At 43.7% G+C, this 22,731-nt stretch overlaps 1 protein-coding gene across 1 annotated transcript in view; it reads left to right on the forward strand.

Moving 5' to 3' along the window:
- Nucleotides 1-22,731, forward strand: part of CACNA2D3 (calcium voltage-gated channel auxiliary subunit alpha2delta 3) — an 876,446-nt gene that overhangs the window by 623,210 nt on the left and 230,505 nt on the right. The window contains exons 15-16 of the mRNA XM_025885299.2: nt 16,665-16,736; nt 18,023-18,103. Coding sequence (XP_025741084.1) covers nt 16,665-16,736; nt 18,023-18,103 — 153 coding nt within the window. The remainder of the gene's footprint in view (nt 1-16,664; nt 16,737-18,022; nt 18,104-22,731) is intronic.

Below are 22,731 nucleotides of genomic sequence, written 5' to 3' on the forward strand. Positions count from 1 at the left end.
CATTTTGTTTTTACTGTGATTCATTTCTAGACTCTGTAAATTGCTGTCACATTGGGATAGTACTAACTGATGTTATGCCTAATCAGTATTCAATATTTTCACCAAATGCAGTGAAGTATCCTGAAGTTTTGGTTAAAAACCATGTAGCAATACAGACCTGATGCCCTCAAGGCATCACAAATCTGTTCTTTTTAGTGGAAATTGAACCACTTTCTCCAGTGGATTGATTGTCCTACATTGAACAATGAAGAAAGGTCCATATGTAAGAAAGGTTTACCTTTTTTTTTTCTTACATGGAACTTCTTGACTTCTACAGAAATATCTGGGAGATCCGATTTTATAATAACACAGCAGAATTACCCAAAACCATTTGCAAGTGTACTTTCAATTGCCATTCACAGCAAAAATAGTCCATTTTTTTCAAACTGCATATTCATTCAGGTGGGTTTTGTCTACGGAAACAAAATATCAATTGTTCACTGCATGATTAATCATTGTAGAGTGGGGCCTTGAATACTTAAAGGCAAAAATACTCTTGGGGGAATTACAAATTTGGCTGTGTACGTGGGTTAACTCACCCCCCCGATCTGTACCCCCTTCCCTTTATTTTGTGCTGCCTTCTCACAACTTTGGAGTATGTCAGAGACCTTTCCTTGAAGGTTTCTAGAGTGCTCTGTCTGGCCCAGCACTAGATTAGTTAATATCAGTCTGAGAATTCTGAGCAGCATAAGCATTTTTCTCAAAACCATAGTTAAAGAAAACCACATCTCTAATCCTGTTTGGGACAGCAATTGATGCATTCAGGGCTGCACAGTATGGCAAAAGGATCCCTGTTTAATAGCCCAATGACATGTTTTGTTTCCTGTTAGGAATAGCTAACTTGCCTTCTTGAACAAACACAGCAGGGCTCAAGATCTGTTGTTCTACGCCTGCTGTGATATTCTGTGCTGCTTAACTTGTATGAGGACTCAGGAGTGCATAAATTAGCTTCTTAAATGGAGGTCGATTTGGGGGTTTTCTTTCAGGATGGAACTGGCTTATTAATATCCCCCCTGAGTGTCCATGGGATCCGGAATCCATTTGCATTTTCTTTGTGTCCTTGTTTATATTATATTTAGGAGGGATAAATGGAAGCATTCATTTCCCTAAAGTTTTTCTTCCCCTTTTGCTTTTTTTCCTCCCATTCTTTCTTTCATTTGTCTCATGCTTTAGGTCCAAACTTGTGCAAGTAGAATCTGGCCTGTTCTTATCTCTGGGTAATCAGATTTCAGCAATCATGGGGCATCATTTATCATTCTTCGCCTCATTTAACTTCTGTACTTTGAAATGTTGAATTAACTGTCATTGAAAATAGAAAATTGAAAGTTTGCAAAGCTGCTGTTTTCATAGGACTGTAGGTCTAGTGATTTTCGTGTTCCATTACAGTTATATAACCAGCAAAATCCATGCAAATCAAGTGTGAAACTGAGAGGTGGTAACTATTTACATTTGGTTCTGGTTTATGACTCATTTGCTTTTACCTTTACATGTCTTGTGTGTGAATTATTATATCTTGTTTTGATAACCCTGTTTTCCCCCTTTATAGTTTACTGTTTTATAGGAACATGTACAGGCATCTTTTATAGGCATCCCCGAGAAGGGGCTGTTAAGATTGACTACACTGAGTCTGTAAGATGGTAGCTGCCACTCGAATTAGTAGATCTGCTCTGTGAATAAGGCCAGGGAAGAAGAAACCAGAACAAGTCTAGCCACTGCAGCTCTCCCATGACCAGTGTGATGAAACTCTGGAGATCAGAGTCACAGCATATTGCTGAACCAGGATGATTATCACAGAGCCCCATACTTTGTTCCCCAGTGTAGTTCTGTGTGGGTATATTGGTGGCAGTTCAGATTAGCTGACGAAGAAGGTGTAGTTTGCCCATTTCATATCCATGTGAGTGTTGGCCAACCCCTCTCCCATAGCCCTCTCCAACTCTGTGTTTGAGACCATTCGTATAAGAATGCAAGACCCCCAGATTCAAAGTGCATGGCTCCCCACTGGTGGGAGGGCTGGCAGAGCATATGGATCAATGTGGGGCCGTGGAGTTCCGTGCGGAAGCAGGATGCTATTTGCCTTTCTTGTTTGAAAAAGCTAATTGGTTAATTTTAAACAAACTCATAATGTATGTTTACTTGTATATCTGGAAAAAATGTTCAGGTTTCATCCCATTTTCATATAAATTGGAACTTTCATGGGATTTTGTAACAAGGATAAAAGCAAGGTAAGAACCAGAATTCAATTATGAAAAGATACATTCTTTTTTTAGTTTTTAGCTTTTACACTCTTAGGCATGAAAATTGGTTAAAAATGAAACACAAAGCCAAACCAAAACAAAACAAAATGAAAAACCTCAAAGAATACATTGCTAGTACATATGAAGAACTTTCATACTTGCGTGTTTTAACCCAATAATCCTCTTTCGTAGAAATAATGTAACCTAAACCGGTCAGTGACTTGCAGTTTTACCTACAGTGAGGAAAGGAAGAACCAACATACCCAGCAATAATAAAGTAGTGGCAAAAGTCACCCAAGTTCCAAAGGATAGGAAGACATTATAAAATTGTGGTCAAAATGAAATTGAACAATATAAGAAAATAAATTAGTTTTAAAATCAGAATATAACATTTTATGTACATTATGCTTTTAGTGTGTGTGTGTGTGTGTGTGTGTGTGTGTGTGTGTGTGTGTAAACATACAGATGTACAAAACAATACTGGGAAGAAATGCATAGGCATGTCTCATAGTGGATATTTCCTTTCTGAGAGGAGAACAAGTATTTTGCTTTATTCTTAATACAGTTTGGTACTTTTCAAACCCTGTGCGGTGAACATGTATTTTTATAAGTAACTAGTTATATTTATAATAATAGTGTACTAACTGTATTACTCATAAATAGTGAACTAAGTGTATTACTCATGAATGGACAAACAAGGCTTAGCCTAATAATTGTTTGCTGAGCCTAACTCACTCCAGAAACAAATGAAAAACTGGGAAATCCAAACTCAGTTTTATTTTTATTTATTTATTTTTTTAAGATTTTATTTATTTGACAGAGGGAGAGAGAGAGAACCCAAGCAGGCGGAGCACAGAAGGAGAGGGAGAAGCAGACTCCCTGCAGAGCAGGGAGCGGGGCTCGATCCCAGGACCCCAGGACCACGACCCAAACCAAAGGCAGACGCTTAACCGACTGAGCAACCCAGGCGCCCCAAACTCAGTTTTAAAAACACATACAAACACATAGATTCTTGGTACAGACAGCTGTGATCAGAAGATGTGATGTCCTACATAGAACAAATCTAAAAAGTACATTTGTTTATCAAAACTCTTCACTTTCTAACAGAGAAATCATCTTTGGTCTTTCGTCAAAGGCCCAGTCCACGTGAGATGCTTAGAGCAACATGGATCTGAGCCTGTGGTCCACGGAAGTGCAGGGGCACAGTCGAACCCGGGTGGCTACCTACCCTACTATAATCGCATTTGGAGGTGCTGCCTCTCCTACTCACGGTTCAGTGCAGGGCTTGTTGGAAGGAAAGACTACCTTGGCTTTCAAATGGGAAGAATGGAGCAGAGGAGTGTGACCTTTACCCCATTCTGTTCCCGCAAAGTCCAGCCCTTTGTGGTGTGCACGAGTGACAGAATGGGGCCGTCCCACTCTTATGACAGAGGGAAGAGAGCCCAATTGTCCAAAGACCAACTACAGGGTTGGCTGGAAGTGGAGTAGAGACCCCACACTGCCAGTCCTGCCTAGCAAACTTGGGCCGAGGATGCCATCACCCTAAGCCTTGGTTTTCTCCTTGTAATGGGAGACTCTCCTGAGAAGCGCATGAATAGAGCTTGCCAAGACCATCCACACTGAGTGCCCAACTAGAGGGGAAGCCAGTCATGGAAGGAGGAAGACCACCCATCATGCTAGTAGTATACCTTGTTTAATAGAAACAAATTTGACACAAATAAATTATAAATGGTTTTGAAACACTGATGTAATCTGATGTTCTCAAAAAAAAAAAGTAGGTATTTTTGTAAAGCCAAAAACCAAGAATTGATTTAAAGATCCCTAGTATCTCAGTGCTTTCTAGTCCCAGACTTAATGTTTAGTGTCTTGAGAATTCAAAGTCTTTAAAAAATTCTCATGTATTTAAGATACATGAATGTCTTCTAGTATTTATTTAAATCAAGCATGACTATAAAATATGACTGTCTTGAGGTGTTAAAACAATAGAAACCCTACTCATAACATTACTAAAATGAAACTGCCTTTCCTTTTGAAAGTCAAAGAAACATCTGAGTAAAACAATGGAATTTTAAAAGATTGTTTTCATTATAATTGTTCTTACCTCCCCAAAGAAATATATACACCTTTTTTTCTTCTACATAGAAAGGAAGGCAGAGAATTGTGAAGAGCTATTTCACAAAGCCAATGAATTTGGCTGTGGTGGCATTAATGTCAGCATGACTTATATCAAGCCTAGGGACTGTCTTGAAGAGGACGTCAGAGGACACCTGATGTTCTGATTTCCTTGTTTCTAGATGCCATTCTCCAGGGCTCGCTTATTGACCCAAGGGCAATCATGAGCTCAAAGACTTGCCATTTTGAGGGTTCCTCTATATTTATTAGTAGATTTAGGACAGCTGTATCCATCACTTGACACACTAAGATGTATTTCCTGAAAGCAGTATATGAATCTACACTTCATTGGTCAAGACCCTGGAAGAGAGAGTATCATTTAGGGGACACCTGCATGGAATACTTTAATGAAGGAAAGAATTAGGGAACCCAAAAGGTGTGGGATTCCATGAGAAAAGCATTTATTTTGTGATTGCATTACTGTGTTACTGTGAGTTCTGTAAGAGAGAAGAAGTGAGAGTGGACACACAGTAAAAAACACCATTCATTCTGACACAGGGCTAATGAAAATCAGTACAATTCATTGACTCATCTGGAAACCAAATCTATGTCAAAATGTAAATCTAAGACACGTCTATATGAAATCAATGCCAAATCACTGTCAATGATATTAATCTGACTTTATGGGTCTTCATTGGAGTGATTTTCTGTGTGGCAGGTATGGGACAAAAATGCCATGAATTACTCAGGAGAACCCACACGTGCGTGCGTGCACACACACACACACACACACACACACACACCATACACTCACAGGCAGAGCCTTGCCTTTCTTTAGTTTTTTGTGGGTTTTTTTGGTATAATGTTTTCATACAAACTATTCTAATTTTCACTGACAGAGTTGATCTACCTTATCACTTCTGCCCACTACCATGAGATTTTAATTTTAATAAAGCAACTGCCTTTACAGTTTTTTCTTTCTAAACGGAGTCATGTACTTGTTGGTTTGGTCATAGTTCAGCTGGCTGATTCTTTTTCCAGTCATGTTATTAGCTGGTCAGACCCCCAGCTAATGGATCTAGATTCATTACAAACCCAAGTGTAGCCAGGTTCCACCAGAACTTCAGGGATGTCTCTGTGTGAGCTTTCAGACAACTCACACCAGAGGCTTCGACTGAAATGACCCTCTGGGGTTAAACTGGAGCAGTTGTTCAATTCTGCACAGCAACAGGGCTAACAAGTTCAAAAACAGAAAGTTAGACGTTTATCCCTTCAAATTCACTGGAAGGATTTTGGAAAACCCAACCTAGTTTCATGAAGTAGAAAAATGTCAGGCAAAGGACTCATGGCATGGTATGGATTTTCTTTTTCCAGAAACGACTCACAGAATTGAACCACTTGCTGAGTCATGAGCCCTTGTGTGCTTGGATTGGACCCATCCATGTTTGCCCAGGCCTGGGATGCAGTACCTAATTTGGAGGCTGGGTGCTTCTGCACCATCTGTCTCTTCTTCCCCAGCCCCTTCCTCCCGGCAGCTTCCTTCCCGGTCTGCTTCCTTCCTAACCTCACTCCATTTTCAGAATTTCAATAACCAACCTCTCCCCACCCCCAACTGCTTCCTAAGGCCTTCTGTTTAACTATTACAGCCACGATATTCTATCATGGGATAAAGGAATAATATTTTTTCTCTTTTGATAATGCAGTTCAAATGGAGAGATGGATTGTTCTAATTTAGTAGAGCAATGGGTGAATTCCAGAGGAACTAATCAACTCTTCTCCCCTCACCTAGAATGGTCCTTATAAGAGCATATGTACTTGTTGGATGTGCCAGGCACCGTACTGGGTGCTTTACATCTATAATTCTACTTAATCCTCCCAAGCAGAATGGACAATATTCCTACTTTAGCAATGATTAACGTGGTTCACTGCACTCCAGGCTCCTTAAGGCAAAACGTGATGTTTGCCTTTGTCCTTCACAGGAAGGAGGTTGAGGGAATAGTGATTGGGACAGGGCCTCTAGCATCTGATGGGTCAAGGCCTAAATCCCCACCCTGCTGCTCTCTGTGAACCAGTGCCAGGTACTTTGCACCTTTATTTCTTCACCTACAAGATGGGCATGGATACTTTGCAAGGTCTGTGTCAGGGTTAAATCTAAGGCTACATAAATATAAAAACATTTAAAGCAGTGTTTTTTAATAGCAGGCTGTGCTTGGAAACAGATACGGATGAATGGATGATGGATGGATGTTGGATGGATGTTGGATGGATGGATGGGTGGATGGATGGATGGATGGATGGATGGAAGGATGGATGGATGATGGATGGATGTTGGATGGAAGGATGGATGGATGGATGGATGGATGGATGGATGGATGGATAGATGGAAGGATGGATGGGTGGATGGATGGATGGATGGGTGGATGGATGGATGGATGTTGGATGGATGGATGGGTGGATGGATGGATGGATGGATGGATGGATGGATGGATGGATAGATGGATGGATGGATGGATAGAAGGATGGATGGATGGATGGATGGATGGATGGATGGATGGAAGGATGGATGGATGGATGGATGGATGGAAGGATGGATGGATGGATGGATGGATGTTGGATGGATGGGTGGATGGATGGATGGGTGGATGGATGGATGGATGGATGGATGAGTGGATGGATGGATGGATGGATGGATGGATGGATGGATGGATGGAAGGATGGATGGATAGAAGGATGTATGAATAAAAATGACTTAATAAGTTTGGGTAACCTGCTCTGGGATTTAATTCCAGATGCTCCTATAGCTGATTCTCCTCTCTGTGCTGCTTTCCAGAGAAGTCACAGTGGTCAGCTAAGCTGTTACACGAGCATTCTGTCCCTACCAGCGGCAGCAGTACGTAAGCGCCAGGTGCTCAGAACCTCCTTACAGTCTCACCACACCGGTGCAGGCACAGTATGCACACATACTGAGTGAAGGAGCCAGGAGCAAGCGGAGGCCCCAGGATATAAAAGGACAGGCTTGCCCAAATCCTGGTACCAAGTCTCGGTGACTCCTTTTCCTCCTTGGGCCTTGGTTATAAAATAAATAAGAGGGCAAGATTGGAATCTGTTCTTTCTGGGATCATTTGCTGAGCACTTCCTATGTACCAGATCTATGCTAAATGCTATGGAGAAAAAGAGGGATCTTCCCAACTTCTACCCTAGAAGTTTACAAACCCTCCAGAATTTTCAGTTTTTCTTCCAGCTACAGTGTTCAGTGACTGCTGTATTAACAGTTTGCACAGATTTGGTCCTAGATGGTATCTTAGGTTGTAGAGTAAATATGATTATCTTTGTAGTGAAGTCTGAGAACATCTGGTTCCCATTTCCACTTCGTTAGAGAAGGTTTTATGGAGGAAGCAACGTTTCAGGGGGTCTTTAAACAGGGGGAAGGTTTTATCCCAGGCCCCAAAGCTCCGACAGTTGACTGTATTTTCAGGCATCTATTTGGGAGGTGTCTAAACCATGTTTGTGAAAATATAAATGCTCCACTATGCTGGGGGGCGGGGGTCAGTTATGTGTCATAGCCCATAATGAATATTAGCCAAAATCGATTGCCCCATGGTAATTTCTATTGTTAATTATTCTGGGACAGTCTTGAAATAAGCATGTTGTACCCTAATAAACAAAAAAAGCAGTTTCTTAAAACAGCTTTCAGATATGTCGATCTGTAATATACTCTTCCCCATGGGTTTACTTGTATATGTGTCCCTGACCAAAGACCGCATCTCCCCTCTGTCTAGATGTTTACTCACAAAACATTTTCCCTGCTTAATGGCATATTTCAGAAACACTGGGAAAAGAGGAAGCAACATAAAAATTTTCCCGAATAATAACAACTTTATTAGAAGAAAGTCATTTTGAGGGGGTGGAGGGATGGGTTAGCCTGGTGCTGGGTATTAAGGAGGGCACGTACTGATTGGAGCACTGGGTGTTATACGCAAACAATGAATCATGGAACACTACATCAAAAACTAATGATGTAATGTATGGTGATTAACACAACATAATAAAATTTAAAAAAAAAGAAGAAAGTCATTTTGAGATCCTCATACAGATGTTCCAACATTATCCAACACTGTCACTCACAAAGTTGTCTTCAGGTTGTTAAGAAGAGAAAAAGAAGACAGACAAATTCAGCAGTTGAGTTCATACAAGATACAAAGTTCCAAGAGGGAAATCTGTTTACTTTTGTATTTAGACAACTTAAAATACAGTAACTCTCATAAGAATTCAGGTTCTCTAAATCTCAGATGCAAGTAATAATGATTCAGTAAGAAGCAGAAATGTCTTGGCTAAAAGCAAAATATCACTTATGGAGCATTCTCGAGAACTGAGTGACTGCACTTTACCAAGACAATCAAATGCAAAGCGAGGGGAAATGTTACTTGGAAGATTTACTTATTCTTGTTTCTTCTTATTTTCCCCTGCTACTTTGTTAATGCCTTATATTATTTAGGATTCAGGCATCTTCCACAAATGTTGAAAGATGCCGGTGCAAATGAGAATCTAAACAACGGTTGGTGTTCTTAAATTGTCTAGATTTTAAAAGGGTAGCAGTTCATCAGAGTAGCATCATAAAAGGCAGATAATCCATATTGCTTACATTGAAAGAACCAGCTCTTCAATTAAAAATAGTAATGCCTACTTTTTCTAAACCTCTTATATAAAGAACATCTGAAATACTGATAATGAAGCATAATATGTTTAACTCAGAATATAAAAACTTTATTCTCATAGCATTTTCATGTCAAAGTATTACCATAGTTTGTTTAAAGGACTATTTTGATCTTTATGCAAAAAGATTTGTTTGATTAGGATTATTATTATTTTTTAAGGCATTAATATCCATTGCAAGAATATGCTGTTGGGTGATTTTATTTATAAAATTCTGTTGGTAGATGAAAATTCATGGGGATGTCCTTTTTATTAAAATTTTCAACCATACAGAAAAGAGATAAAAAAAAAAAAGATGAAAGATACACAGATACACTACCAAAGGTGATTTAGAAATCTTTTGACTTTATCACTGGAACAAGCTATTCTTTCTCTCCTCATTTCAAAGAGGGTTTTTAGGTTATTGAACAAGTGAATTTTTAAATATGCATATGTGTGTGAAAGCCTCTCATTTAAAACTGACCACTGTTGAAACAGCTAGTAAATTTCATGATTATCACTAATAGTTGTGGAGATCTAAATGAGAGTAAAATTCAGAGTCAGACGATATTAACATCAACCAAGCAGATAATGCTGATACTGTGCACTGATACTTTTCAAGCATAAGATGCACCAATAGGATTTAGTTTCCACGTTTCAGTGGCTTGCACCTGTTCTTCCTCTGGAGAGTGTCTGCATCTCCAGCCAAGGAGGTGTCTCCAGGACAGAAAGTTAAGGCTCATCCTTGAGTATGGCTCTTACTAGATTTCTTTCCCTGATCTCTGTTTAATATTGAAGATAAGGATGTTGGGATGAGGGAAGGAGTGGGAAAACTGGGGGAAGGGCCATAGATAGGCATCAAAAGGGTAGATATAGAGGACTTTTTGGTCTGCGAATAGGAGACAAGGTCCAGGGATTTGCTCCTGTGGAGGGTCTCTATATGGCCATATACTCTGCTCACATCCCCTGTTCCAGGTCTCTGTTTCCCTGCTGTACTCCCTGGTGCTCTCACTAATTTGCAGAGTGTTATTCTGGTGGCTTTCTACTGTCAGCCCACCCCTTGCCATGGAGTGTGAAAACTGAAGGACATGGCTGCCATCTTGTTCCCATTGCCCCTCATCATGTGCTACCAAAAGAATGGCCCTCGGGGATTCCCAAGTCATTGGTAAACTTAAGCTCATGGAGAGAGGAAAGAGAAAACCTTCCCCTTCCCGCACTCCTTTGTCACATTCTCAGATCCTGCACACCTTAAAGAATCAATCTACTTTCAAAATGTATCATCTTCTATTTAAGGATGTACACAGCTGTGTTTTTTCACCTCTTGGTACTATTTTTTTTCCTCTGTCAAGCTACAGGTTATTAAAAGAACCATGAGTTTATATAGCCTGTCTTTGCTCCCACTGGGTGGGGAACTAAGTGACATTGCCTGCCTTTTAAGTACATTTTTATTGGTAAGGCTATCCTCTGGAAAAGGCTCATTTCCCAGGACCTTGTACCTGCAATTCATTCCAACTGCCACTAGATGGTGGCAGTGCCTTTTCATGGAGTGCAGGTTGGTGTTCATGCCAGGTGTTGGAAAACACAGTAGAAACCCAGCTGTGTACTCACAAATTATGTACACATGTATAAAATATTTATGTATTATGGCATACATTTATATGATGTACTCCATTAACACAGTTAGTATGTTGATTGACTTTAATAAGAAGAGAAAAACATATAAACATTAAAAGGGGCAACATATAGAAGAAATATAATCTTTGAGAAGAGTTGGTGAGTTGGCCTTTATTCTTGGCTTAGAGCCATTCTCTTCCTGAGCTGGGTTCCCCGTTTCTGCACAAACTTCTATTTGAACCCAAGCCTCCAGGGCTGAGCAGCGATGGCAGGAAGCTCTGCTGAAGACCACCTGTCAGCCCTCAAATGGGCTGTCAGCCATGCTGCCCTTACCTGGTTCAAATGCCTTTGGAGGGCCCGGCTCCAGCTCACCTTCTTTCTCAAGGGCTTGGTCCTTACCCCCAGGGGCCTCCAGTTACAGGGGACTCAGGGTCCTGCCACTGGTCCTGGCAAGCTTCCTGTGAATGGAGATGTGAGGGAGGCAACACAACAGGTGTCTTTCAAATTGGAGGCTCCCCAGGCATCCCTGTAACCACAACTGGTCCCAGTGGAAAGGGCCCTGCCAGGGCCCTGGCAGTGCCCGCAACCCGTCTCCCTTTCTGTCCTCTTTCCTGGCAGGTTCTTCCATCTCTGTCAGAGCAGACTCTGGCTCTGCAACTTCTCACTCAGGTTCTTTTCTCAAAGCAGGCTATTCGTTATCAAAATCTATTCATTATCCAAGTTTTACACAAAATCCTAATGACAATAATTTTGATGCCATCATAATGAGTCCTCATTTCTCCCAGAATACTGCCCACTGCCATTCAGTATTTGGGTACTTTAGGGATACCTAAATTTCCTCCCTTGTGGAAAGGACACACAACCACTCATCTTGAGGTTGCTGGGGCCATCCTCCCTTTGGCCTTTCCGGCCTCAGCAAGGTCTCCCCGTGGGGGTTGTACAAGGTACTTGGGACCACCTCAATGGGTATCTAGAACTACCTGGGTAATTTATGGTCAAGATGGGCACTTGTGCAATTCAGGATTCTTCTGTTATAAGAGTTACAATTCCAATCCTTGTTCATTTGGGCAAAAAGAAAAAAAAAAACATTGCCTCAAGGAACCCAATAATGGAAGCCCGCTTGTGTGGAGTTCAGCCTAGGGATGGAGGCATCCAGGGACTGGTTCCCTCTGTCCCTGTCCCCCTTCCTCACTCCCTCTCCCTCCCTCCCTGCCCCTCCTCCCCTCCCATCACACACACAGACACACACACACACACAGACACACACACACACACACACACACACACAGAAACACATTTCTTCTCCTGTCTCTGGGTTGACGTTATTTTCCCAGTCCCTTTTCTGTGGGGCAAGGACTTGGTTGTCAGGCTTTCTACTTTCTTCTACTTTCTACCTTCTTCTAGTCGTCCGCAAAGGGGAGTGGAGAGTTTTTCCTATTAACTCCAGATGGGGGAAAAAAAAAAAAAGCAGGTGGCCTGGGCAGGGGGTGTGTGATGTGTGATGTGTGTGTGTGTGTGTGTGTGTGTGTGTGTGTGTGTCCCTGTTGGCTCAGCCTGGGTGTGATGCCCCGTGACGTGCAAGATGGGAGAGGCTGGGAGAGGCTGGGAGAGGTTAGTTGCCAAGAGAACCTTGTGGAGGAAAGGGATGAAGAGGATTTCTCTAAAGAAAAGGGGTAATATTTGCACAAAAAAGGGGGGGGTGGAGAAAAGTACTGGGCAGTTTTTAAAAATGTCTCCCCCTTCATTGTTCCATTGATCCATCTTCTTAAGTTTAAAGCAAATGGATGAACTGCTCTGCAACAGGGAACTTGTCCCTGCCGTCATTACACTGTTTTTCAGGAAGCATTGTGAATCTGTCACAAAAACCCTGACAGGTATCAGTAACTCCTGGATGTTTTTACTTTAGTCTGGGGTAGCCCTGAAGAAGATGGCACCTCTGCTCACGTGATTAGGGCCAGTGCGCCCGGCCTGGCCAGCATTTCTCCCTCTGTCCCATTGCTTTTCTGTCTCCTCTGGGGGACTTGGGGTTCCTGGTGTGTAAGACCTGCGTCTCCTGCCTGGGTGTCTTCTAGCACATGGCATGGAACTTGGCACAGAAGCTGATGCTCAAGGAATGTTTCCCAAGGGAGTCAATGAATGATAATGACTAGACCAGCAGTGCCACTGGTGGAAAACGAACCAAGCATCAGGAGTAGAAGGTTCCCTGGCACCACTGCATGTAACTCACACATGAGTCCAAATGCATATTCATACAAGCCCACATGCATGATTAACTTGGGAAGCTGACAGGAAGCAGTCAATCTGTTGAGCAAGTTTGCGTTTTATAAACCAGATGTTTGGTATTATTATTCATCATTTCCTTTGATACCAGAACAGTCCCCATTATGTAGCATAGGAAATGAAGGATATGGAATAATATACACTTATTATACAACAGAGCGCCACAACCAACCATTTCGGAGGCCTGTTCAAAGCCTGGGCAAATGTAGTTGAATGGCAGTTCATTTTAGGATTCCCACTTGGACTTAAGTTAATAGGATTTTACCCAGATGGACCATGGTGACCTCCCTCTCCCATTCCTACCCTTTGGAACATGAATGTTGACTCTGTGTCTGCGTTTTTCTTGGAAGCCACGTGTATGAATCATAAGCAGCTTTTGCCTCAGCAGCTACTACAGGTTAGGGGGCAGAAAAAAGCAGGGACCCCCTAGCGTGTGGGGACAGAGGGAGTCTGGCCACGGTTGGCTCCATAACTCCTGCTTGGTGGTCTAGACACAACGCCTTTGCCCCTGGTTGCTATTTCCTATGGCAGGAGTACAGAAAGACTTTTGATTGTAAAGCACTCACAGTGCAAATTAACTTTCAAGTTGATGTTTCTTCTCCACAAAATGCTCAAGATTCACAGAACCCAGATCTGTGAGACTGGGAGAGATGGGGCTGGTGGGTGCAAAGGAATATCTTAATGTCACGCCCTAATATTCCCAGGCTCCACCAGCCCTCGTGGCCATACTGGTGAGCTGTACACATCAAGAAGGCTCCAGGTTAAAATGCTGGCCAAGCCAGCCCAGATCTGGGCCAGAACTGCCCCAGGAGAGAGAACATGTCCTCCCAGCACAGTGGCTAGACCGAGCTCATGGCAGTTCCTTTGTTTACCAGAGGCTGGTTAAAAAATGAGTGGTTTCTGCACACATGCAACATTATGGGGATTTTTTTTTTTTTTTGTAAGGTAATGATGGGCCGTAATTACTTTTGGAATTAGCCTCTGAGTGAAGTTGATACTATATGCTGGCTTAATATTTGGAAGTTAGTTTCCCATGATCTTGTATCTGTGCCAGAATGATTACCAGTGACTTATAACTGAGTCCTACCAGTTGCAGGAAAAAGCCTCATTTCTCATTATTGTCGGTGCTATGTTTTGATTTCATCCATGATACATGTTGGCATCGCTTGAAATTTTGATTTGAGTTGCAAAGTGGAAGTTGCCCGGGGTTATGGATCAGCTCAAATCAGTTTTCTGTATGGCGTTGAGGATTAATCAAGGAGTCGGGATATGGGGAGATCTCCAATCCTAAGAGAGGTGTTTATGTGGGTTGGTTCTGCCTTTGAAAATGGCCTTCCCTACCCCCAATGGTGGCCATAGGATACTTTAAGTATTTTTAGCAAGATGTTGGAACCATGTCTTCACAAACTGTCATTATCATCTCATGGTTAATATTATTTAGTTATTAATATTATGATGTAGTAGTAAGTTTGTTGTCTTATTCTCACACCCAAATTAGGCTGCCCCAAATAAGAGATTACATGATTACTGCGTGTATCACTCAGGGCTCTCCAGAGAAAGAGAAGCATAGGGGATAGATACATTTTTCTTTCTATCTGTAGTATATATATCATATATATGGAGTGGGGGAGAGAGAGCGATTGATTTGTAAGGAATTGCCTCGCACAGCTGTGGGGGCTGACACATTGGAAATCGGTAAGGTGGGTTGGCAGGCTAGAAGGTCCAGCAGGAGGGGATGAAGGCAGTCGGGAAGCAGAATTCCTTCTTCTTCTTCAGGGACTTGTTTTTTTTTCTCCTAAAGCCTTGAACTGATTGGAGGAGACATACGCACATTATGGAGGGTCATCTGCTTTATCAAAGGTTGCTTATTTAAATGTGAATCACATCTAGAAAGATACACTCAGGACAACATTTAGACTGGTGTTTGATCAAAACATTGGGCACCATGGCCAAGTTGACACATAAAATTAACCATCACACCATAAATTCCCAGCCCTCGAGTGAACGTGTGATTCTTGCCTCATCTTGTTAGTCATGGAGGAATACAGGTCCACCTTGACAGAGATGGCTAAAACATGGCCCCATCTGTCTCTGGTAGGAGCCCTTCCCTATGCCTACAAGCTTCTCTTGAGCTATCATGAGTACTGATGGTAGAAAGGATTGCCCTATAATAATGCTCCTTGAATTTTAATATGCATACTAATTATTGAAACATTCAGATTCAGAGGGTCTAGAGTGGGGTTCAGGATTATTCATTTCTAACACAGTCATGCTGCTGTTCTGTGAACCATGTTATACCCTATATACCTGTAGCTTGAAGAATCCATTGAAAGAACAAGATGGGTGGAAGATGGACTGAGTTTGATGATCTTTTCTCCAAAGGCCAGCCAGTCCATGGAGACCTCAGTCTGTGGGGGCTCTTAGGTTTTAGAATCTTCTCTTTAAAATGCCTCTTCCCAAGAGGATTGAGGGAACAATACCTGATTTTTGTATGGAACTAAAGCTATGGAGAAGTACTCACACAATCAGAAAACACTGTCCACTGAAGATAGTGGATTCTCATTCACAGATGGTTTCATGTGAGGCTAGAATGGGCCAACTAGAAAGGATCTCTCTCCCACCAGACTTGCTATGGTAATTTTGGTCCCTGTCAGAAGTGTCACATGCCTTGGTCTCACTCTGGACTCTGCTACTTACTAGCCACATGACCTTGCAGGCATGGAAAAGAAACCAGCATCTTTTGAGCACGTTCTCATGCCAGGCACTGTGCTGGGCAGTTTCACGTTTTATCTTCATGGCAACAATGCTGGGGAATAATTGGCATTATTTCCTATGAGGATATGGAGGCTTAACAAATACAGCTAATAAAGATTCAAAGCCAAGATTGTCTTGGGCCCAAGCCTACTGTGGTCCTGGACTGTGTTTCCCCATTTGTTATTGGGGCAGAGTAGGGTTCCTGCCTATCTCCGAACACTGTGTGAAAAGCAGATGTGATGCTGAGTCTCAATGCATTTGTATGCAATTCAGATGGTCCCAGAAGTGTATTGTTTGCCCTCCTTCAAGCGTTGTTATTCCAGGAGAAATATTTAGCTTCTTAGCAGTGATTTTAAGGATCAGATGATAAAGCTATTTGTTGTGTTTTGTTTTTGTTTTGTTTCCTGTCTGGGGCTGGCACACAGAGATGTGTAGAGGTACCAAAAGGCCTTGACTCAGCTACCTCGGGGAGAATAAATGATTCCAGATTCCATTGTTTCCAGCAGGGCAGGGGCAACTCATAAAACCCCTTATGCTCATGTTTTCTGATCCTCAATTTTCAGATTAAGGAGAAGCATTGGTATTGCACACAAATGTCTGCAAAGTAAAAGGATAAAATCAATCTGTGGTCATAAAATGAAATGAATCACTAAGATCCAAACCAGGCTTTCTTTGAACCCAAAAGGCTGATTGCAGTAACAGATCAGCTGGACTGACTGATGGCAACTGACTTTGTTTCCCTAGCCATGGACTGGGATCCTTATCTGCTAGTGAGAGTAGAGGGATGTTGCACTCTCTTCTAGGTTACCAGCCTAAGTAGGCAGTGGTCCATTCCCAATGGCCCTGGTCAGGAAACTATGAGCCAGTCAAGGACCATGGCCACCAGCCATCTGTTGTTTCCAGATCATTCCCGGGTAACTGACTTTTCTCTCCATCCAGCTTGCCGATGATCAGGGCCTCGTCCTGATGACCACGGTCGCCATGCCTGTGTTTAGTAAGCAGAATGAAACCGTGAGTACAGCAGCCATGTTCCTGTGTGATGCTAGGAAGGTTGCCATCTCAGACACCCTCTGACTCAAGCTCTGGTGACCTTTCTTATTTATGTTAAGTTAGGATGGGGGATCTATCACTTTTCCTCACTTTTAATTCTGTTGTTAGAATCACGACATCAAGAATAGACGAGCGGACTTCTGGGAGATGTCATGTGACAGTATGCAGCACTTTTCCCAAAATTAGTTGTGAAATGACCAATGGAAGGCAAAACCCAGAGAGAATCCTTGTGTGTGATTGGATGACCCCTCCCCGATGTATAGCGACCAGCCCTGTGTTAGTTTCCTTGGGCTGTGGTAACAGAGGATCACAAATATGGGGTGACTTAAAACAATAGAAATTTATTCTCACAGTTCTGGAGTCTAGAAGCCCAAAATCATGGTGTTGGCAGGGCCGTGCTTCCTCAGAAGGCTCTAGAAGATCCTTCCAGTGCCTGGATGTTCCTCGGTTTGTGTCAGCTCTGCCTCCATTTCCACATGGCCTTCTCCTCTCATGGGCCTCTCTGTCCCCTTATAAGGACGCCAGTTGTTGGATACAGGGCCCATCCTAAATCCAGGATGATTTCGCCTCGAAGGGATTACACCCTGTTTCTAAAAAGGGTCACCTTCTGAGGTTCCAGGTGGATTTGAACTGGAGAGAAACAATGGACAGTAGCAATTTGTGTCTTCCTCCAGGAGGTCTTTCTGACCCCTACCGTTTCAACACATCACGCTGACTTTGGAAACTGGGACCCTCCCTGGAGGCCTATTCCTTCACTTTGGTCCTTGGTTCCAACATGCTACTACAGGTGTGAGAGTTATTCCATCTTTCCCCCTGGGCGCCAGATGGCAGTGGAAATTGAGAGAGCAGTTAGGCTAAGTCTTTCCTGGAGAAAGCTTCCATAAAATAAACTGGTTAATGCTCATAACCCCTAGCTGCTAAAACTTTTGTGCTTCTACACGTTAATTTTGAATTTTCAGGAGGGAGAAGAGATGTCTGGTAGGGCATCTTGGTATGGGTGTGTGTGGAAAGGTACCGTAGTGAGCGTTTGGCCTGAGAAGCTACCATTTGTGTCCAGCAATATTTGCGGGTTGGGGTGCGGGATAGAAGAGGGGCCTCGTAGAAGTCTGGGTTAATCCTCAATCTCTGGAAGCTTCGAAAAGGCACCAGACGGTGACCTGTGGTGTGTTGGCTCCTCACTCGATTCTGCTTCTTCCAGCAAAGTAACTCATTATTGTTGTTGTTGCTTACTGTTTGTTTCTCAGCAGAGATCGAAGGGCATTCTTCTGGGTGTGGTCGGCACCGATGTCCCAGTAAAAGAGCTTCTGAAGACCATTCCCAAGTACAAGGTAATGCGTCACCTAATAGTCAAGGGCCAAGTGTCTAAGGTACTTTCACAGTCTGCCATAGTGGTAATAAAAACAGGAAGGAAAGAGCCCCCTCTACTCTCTTCCTGGTAGGAAGGACAGTAACAGTTGCGGCAGATCTGAGTAGGTCTACACGTGCTGCCCAGGTTTTTATGGGTCCATGGGAATCTGTATGTTTATGCAGGTCTACACAGGTCCTATATCTCTGATGGTCTTCTAAACCAGTCCTAACTCACCCCAATCTGAGGATCCCCTAAAATATGTTACTTCTTAGCAGGAACCCAATGAGGCACAAAGAGAAATGGTCTCTGACTCTATTGCTTGAGTGTCCCCTCTATCTTGGAAGGTAATTGTGTACATACCAATTAATACTCTTTTCCTAATCTAAATTAAAATCCACTAAGACAATCGTAAGTTTCTTCTTTTTAACTCTGGGTGTAATCAAGGGGGTGGAGTAGGTAATTCTGGAACAAAATTACCAGCAAGCCTTAGTGGGCCACTGCTATGGGAGCCTCGACCAGCATAAAAGCATGGCAAGGTGAGGGAGCACAGATGGAAGGGACTCAGAACGGAGTGGACACGCCTGAGCCCTGCTCTGCGTGTGAGGCCAGCCCTACCTCGGGGAGAGAGGGAGGTCACGCTTGCCCCTTTATCCGGCCCACACTGCATTCCTGGCACTCTGTTCCCAGCACTGTTCCTTCAGTTCATTTAGTTCTTCTACATTTGGGACAGAGGTGGCTCTTGTGGGCCATCCCAGTGCTGCCACCCTCAGCCAGGCCTAACTCTGTCCCCGTGAGAACAGGCATCCCCAGCTCCAGGTGACTTCCCAGCTGTCTGCGGACTGGATTCTGCCCCATCTGGGGCAGGCGGGCCCCACACAAGCATCCGCCCCAAGCTGGTGGACGGCACTGGCCCCTGCGCTGATGATGGCAGAGGGGTGGCAAGTCTCCACGAAGGTGACTGGTCGCAGTAGCCATCTTGGGGTCCACGAGAATGACATCAATTGGTCCTTATGTCCTCTGGCTGCTCAAGGTACACTGCTGTGGTTAGATCAGCACTTGAGTGAAAACAGAGCAATGGACAGAGCACTGGACATACCAGGGGCCTGGTTTCCACCACAGCCAAGCTCCAGGCTCCAGGTCCTTTCAAGCCGTGTTGTCCTAACTCAGCTTGTCCTCGTACCAGCTGCACCTTAATGAGCTCCCGTAACCCCGCCTGAGCAATCACATGTGGAATCATAAGTTGAGATGTGATCATTATATTTTTCTGATACACAAGTTAGCCAAGGGGAGTGACATGTCCTTTTAAAAAGATGACCCAGAGAGGCCTTGAACTCCATATGGAAAACTCTCAGTTGTTCCCTGTGGCAGCTCCATGGAAGAAAGTCCCCTGAAGCCCCACCACAGCAGTGCCTAACTGCCCAAGAGCTGGCTCTGTGTGTATGCAAACATGGGGGTGCAGGGGAGGGGGGCAGAGAGCGGCCCTGCTCCTGTCCTGAGAGGCATTCATTGGATGGACACGGTTCCCCTGACTGCACAAGGGTAGAAACCACACCCGTGCCCTCTTCCCCAGCCCTGGGCAGACTGGCTTGCCAGTCTTTGGTCCACTCTTGGATGGATCAGGACTCCCTTTGCCCTCATCCGGAGGCAGGAAAACTCCTTTGGGCCAGGAATCTGAGATTGTTGACTGGCTAACAGAGTCCCCTTCCTTACCACCTCCTTCCCTGACAGGCTGAGCCTGATTCGCCACAGTTGTGAGGGGCCAGGGACCTTCTTGGGCCTCAGCAGGAGGAAGACAGTGTGGTTAGTGCTCTGGAAGCAGATACGCCAGAATCCCAGCTCCAACACTGAGGAGCTCTGAGTAGACAAGTCTCTCAAAGCCTTAGTTCTTCTCTTCAGTGGTAATAACAATACAACCTGCTCACAGATGGGCATGAAGAATTGACCATTATCATTAATGGGAATAATGGGAACACACTGGTCAAGGAGGCAGGTCTGACGCACGGCCTCCCGGTCCTCTTCTATATGGGATACTGCCAGCGGAGCGCTGTTGATACCTTTCCCATGCAGCTTCAGGCACCTGTGGCCTTCACACCCACTGAACCCTCGCTAAAATGGAATGCCCAACCAAATCATGTGTAAACCGAATGACTAGGTAACCACACTCTGAGATCCTCTGCCACCTTTAAAAATGGGGTTTTCCAAGAATTTTGAAAGACACAGGGAAAGGCTTATAATACAAAGTCATATGCAGTAGGCAGTTGACAACAAGGGCAGGCTTACCTTTGGACAGGGGTCAGGACAAGAGCAAGCCGATGGCTCAGCCCGTCACCAGGCATCCTGGCAGACTCTTATCTGAGCAAGTCAGCTGAGCGGACAGCTGCGGCCAAATCGGGTCAGCCCTCAGCGGGTTGGATGCAAAATGAGAGATGCATAAAATGGCTGTTTACAAAAGCACCATTTTGTGGTACTGGGTAGTGTCTCGTGGTGTAGTATTAGCGCATGACATTTGCCAGGACTAGGCACTGTGCAAAGTGCATGACCCACATCATGGTACCAGGTGCCTCTTAGATAAGTGCAGTGCTGTTGTATCCATTCTGCTCCTAAGGATACTCAGGTTCATGGGGCTTCTGTCCACAGAGCTCAGGGCCACAGCAATAGGAAGTGGTGAGTGTGATTTGAGCCAGGTCTGTGTAACTCCTAGACCCCTGTGCTTAAGGAATATCTCAGCCATTCACATAACACTTCATGATTTGTTGCTATGCTTATGTACCATCTGTACCATTATTTACATAATAGTTCATTTGTAAAGCCAGTGTCATCAGCCACTACAGAAGAATTGTAAAACAAAACAAAACAAAACAAAAAATTAAAGAAATAGTATTAAATGATGGCTTGGTAATCTAAGATTTTGAACTTGAGGTCTGTTCTCTCTTTTTTAAGGTAATATGAAAGGCAAGTGTTAAAGATATACTAAGTGGAAACTTTCTTTTTAATATAATTGGAAGGATGGAAGAAATTTAAAAAGAGCTGGCTCTCACTAGTGATCCTGGCTAGTAAGTTCAATACCAGGCCCACATGCCACCTAAAATCATCTTGCTCTACATTCTGGTTTTGTTTTGTTTTGTTTCTTTTTTTTGTTTGTTTGTTTTTTTAAGAAAGTCAAACAGTGCATGGGAAAATGAAGGATAGCTGAGGAGTGAGCACCATGGGGATTGTTCAGCCTGGGGCAATGGGCACCCCTGCCTTCTGGGGCTCCTCTCAGCACAGACACCAGCACCATGGCCACCATCCAGAAGCCCAGGGCTACCCCTACATAATGGCCTAGGCTTCTCAGAGTCCCTAGAGGGTCTGACTCTTCCCAGCACCTTCTGTCTGGTCCTTAGCACCTGCTCCACCCCTAGAAGAGGAAACGTCTTTGAACAAGCAAGGCATGTCTGTTCCCATATGCTGATGCCATTTAGCTGGTAAGATTAGAAAGCCACCTTCATAACAAGAGGAAATGAACTCTGACCTAAAAAGAACACTCCTGGTTGGGTAACTGAGATGACAAAGGCCCTCTGTCCTCCTGCCACCCTGCGCCTCTGACAATCTGCTTCATCCACCACCAAGGCTTCTACAGCTGGGAGTTAAGTTTCCAGAGGTATGATAGGGCAGCTGGCTGATCTTAACCCACATAGTCAAGTGTTGGAAACTGTGTAGCTCCCCCAGGGGCTGAAAGCCACGGGAATGAAGGAGGGATTTGAGGCCCCTAAAGACAGTGGACCTTACTTGTATTGAAATCCCCAAACCCAGATGCCCAGAATTCCTGGCTCAGTGTTGAAGAAAGGGCAGCCCATCTTTAGAGAATGTTTCTAAACATTTCTTAAGCCTCTTATTTCCTATGAGAATATGTAGAAACTCAAGTACAGGGCCACCACTGGATATATGCCCAACAATCCTGACAGGAGGAACATGATAGGAAAGGGATAATGATGACCCTTGTGCATCTATGTGTCCTCAGAGTTTCCTCTACCAGGCATCGTGCTGAGCTCTTTACAGCACTGTGTCCCTTAATCATAGGTGGACGCTGCTATCACCCCCATTTATAGCTAAGGAAACTGAGGCACCCAAAGCTTAAATAGCGTGCCAAGTCTCACAACTAGCAAGCCAGGATTTTAGCTGCTACTACCCTGAAGCCATTAGGAACAATAAATGGCAGTAATAATAGTAGCAGTTGAAATGATAGTTAAAATACTAAAAATAATATGAGTTAAAAATAAGACAATAAAACATTCATTGAGCTTTTTACTGTGTGTTTGGTATGGTAAAGGGGTTTTAAAGGCCCCATTCCCATTGAATCATTACTATGCTTCCCCTGAATTGGGTGTCACTCGGCCCCATTCTTAGTTGAGGATTCTTAAAATAACTTTCTCAACATAACTCAGCTAATCAGAGATGAGTGAAATAAAGTCTAACCACAGAATAGAGGACGATCGGCTACAGAAAATTCACCAGCAGTGCCTGAAGTAGAGGCATTTCTGCTGCATGCTTCCCCCCAAGGGTCAGGCTGGGAAGTGGAAACACAGGTATGACCTACCTGAGCCTGAGTCGGCCCTCCTCTGATTCCCA

The sequence above is a fragment of the Callorhinus ursinus genome, unplaced genomic scaffold, assembly GCF_003265705.2.
Source record: "Callorhinus ursinus isolate GAN/ISIS: 27379988/994484 unplaced genomic scaffold, GSC_fseal_2.0 scaffold15, whole genome shotgun sequence".
Lineage (NCBI taxonomy): Eukaryota > Metazoa > Chordata > Mammalia > Carnivora > Otariidae > Callorhinus > Callorhinus ursinus.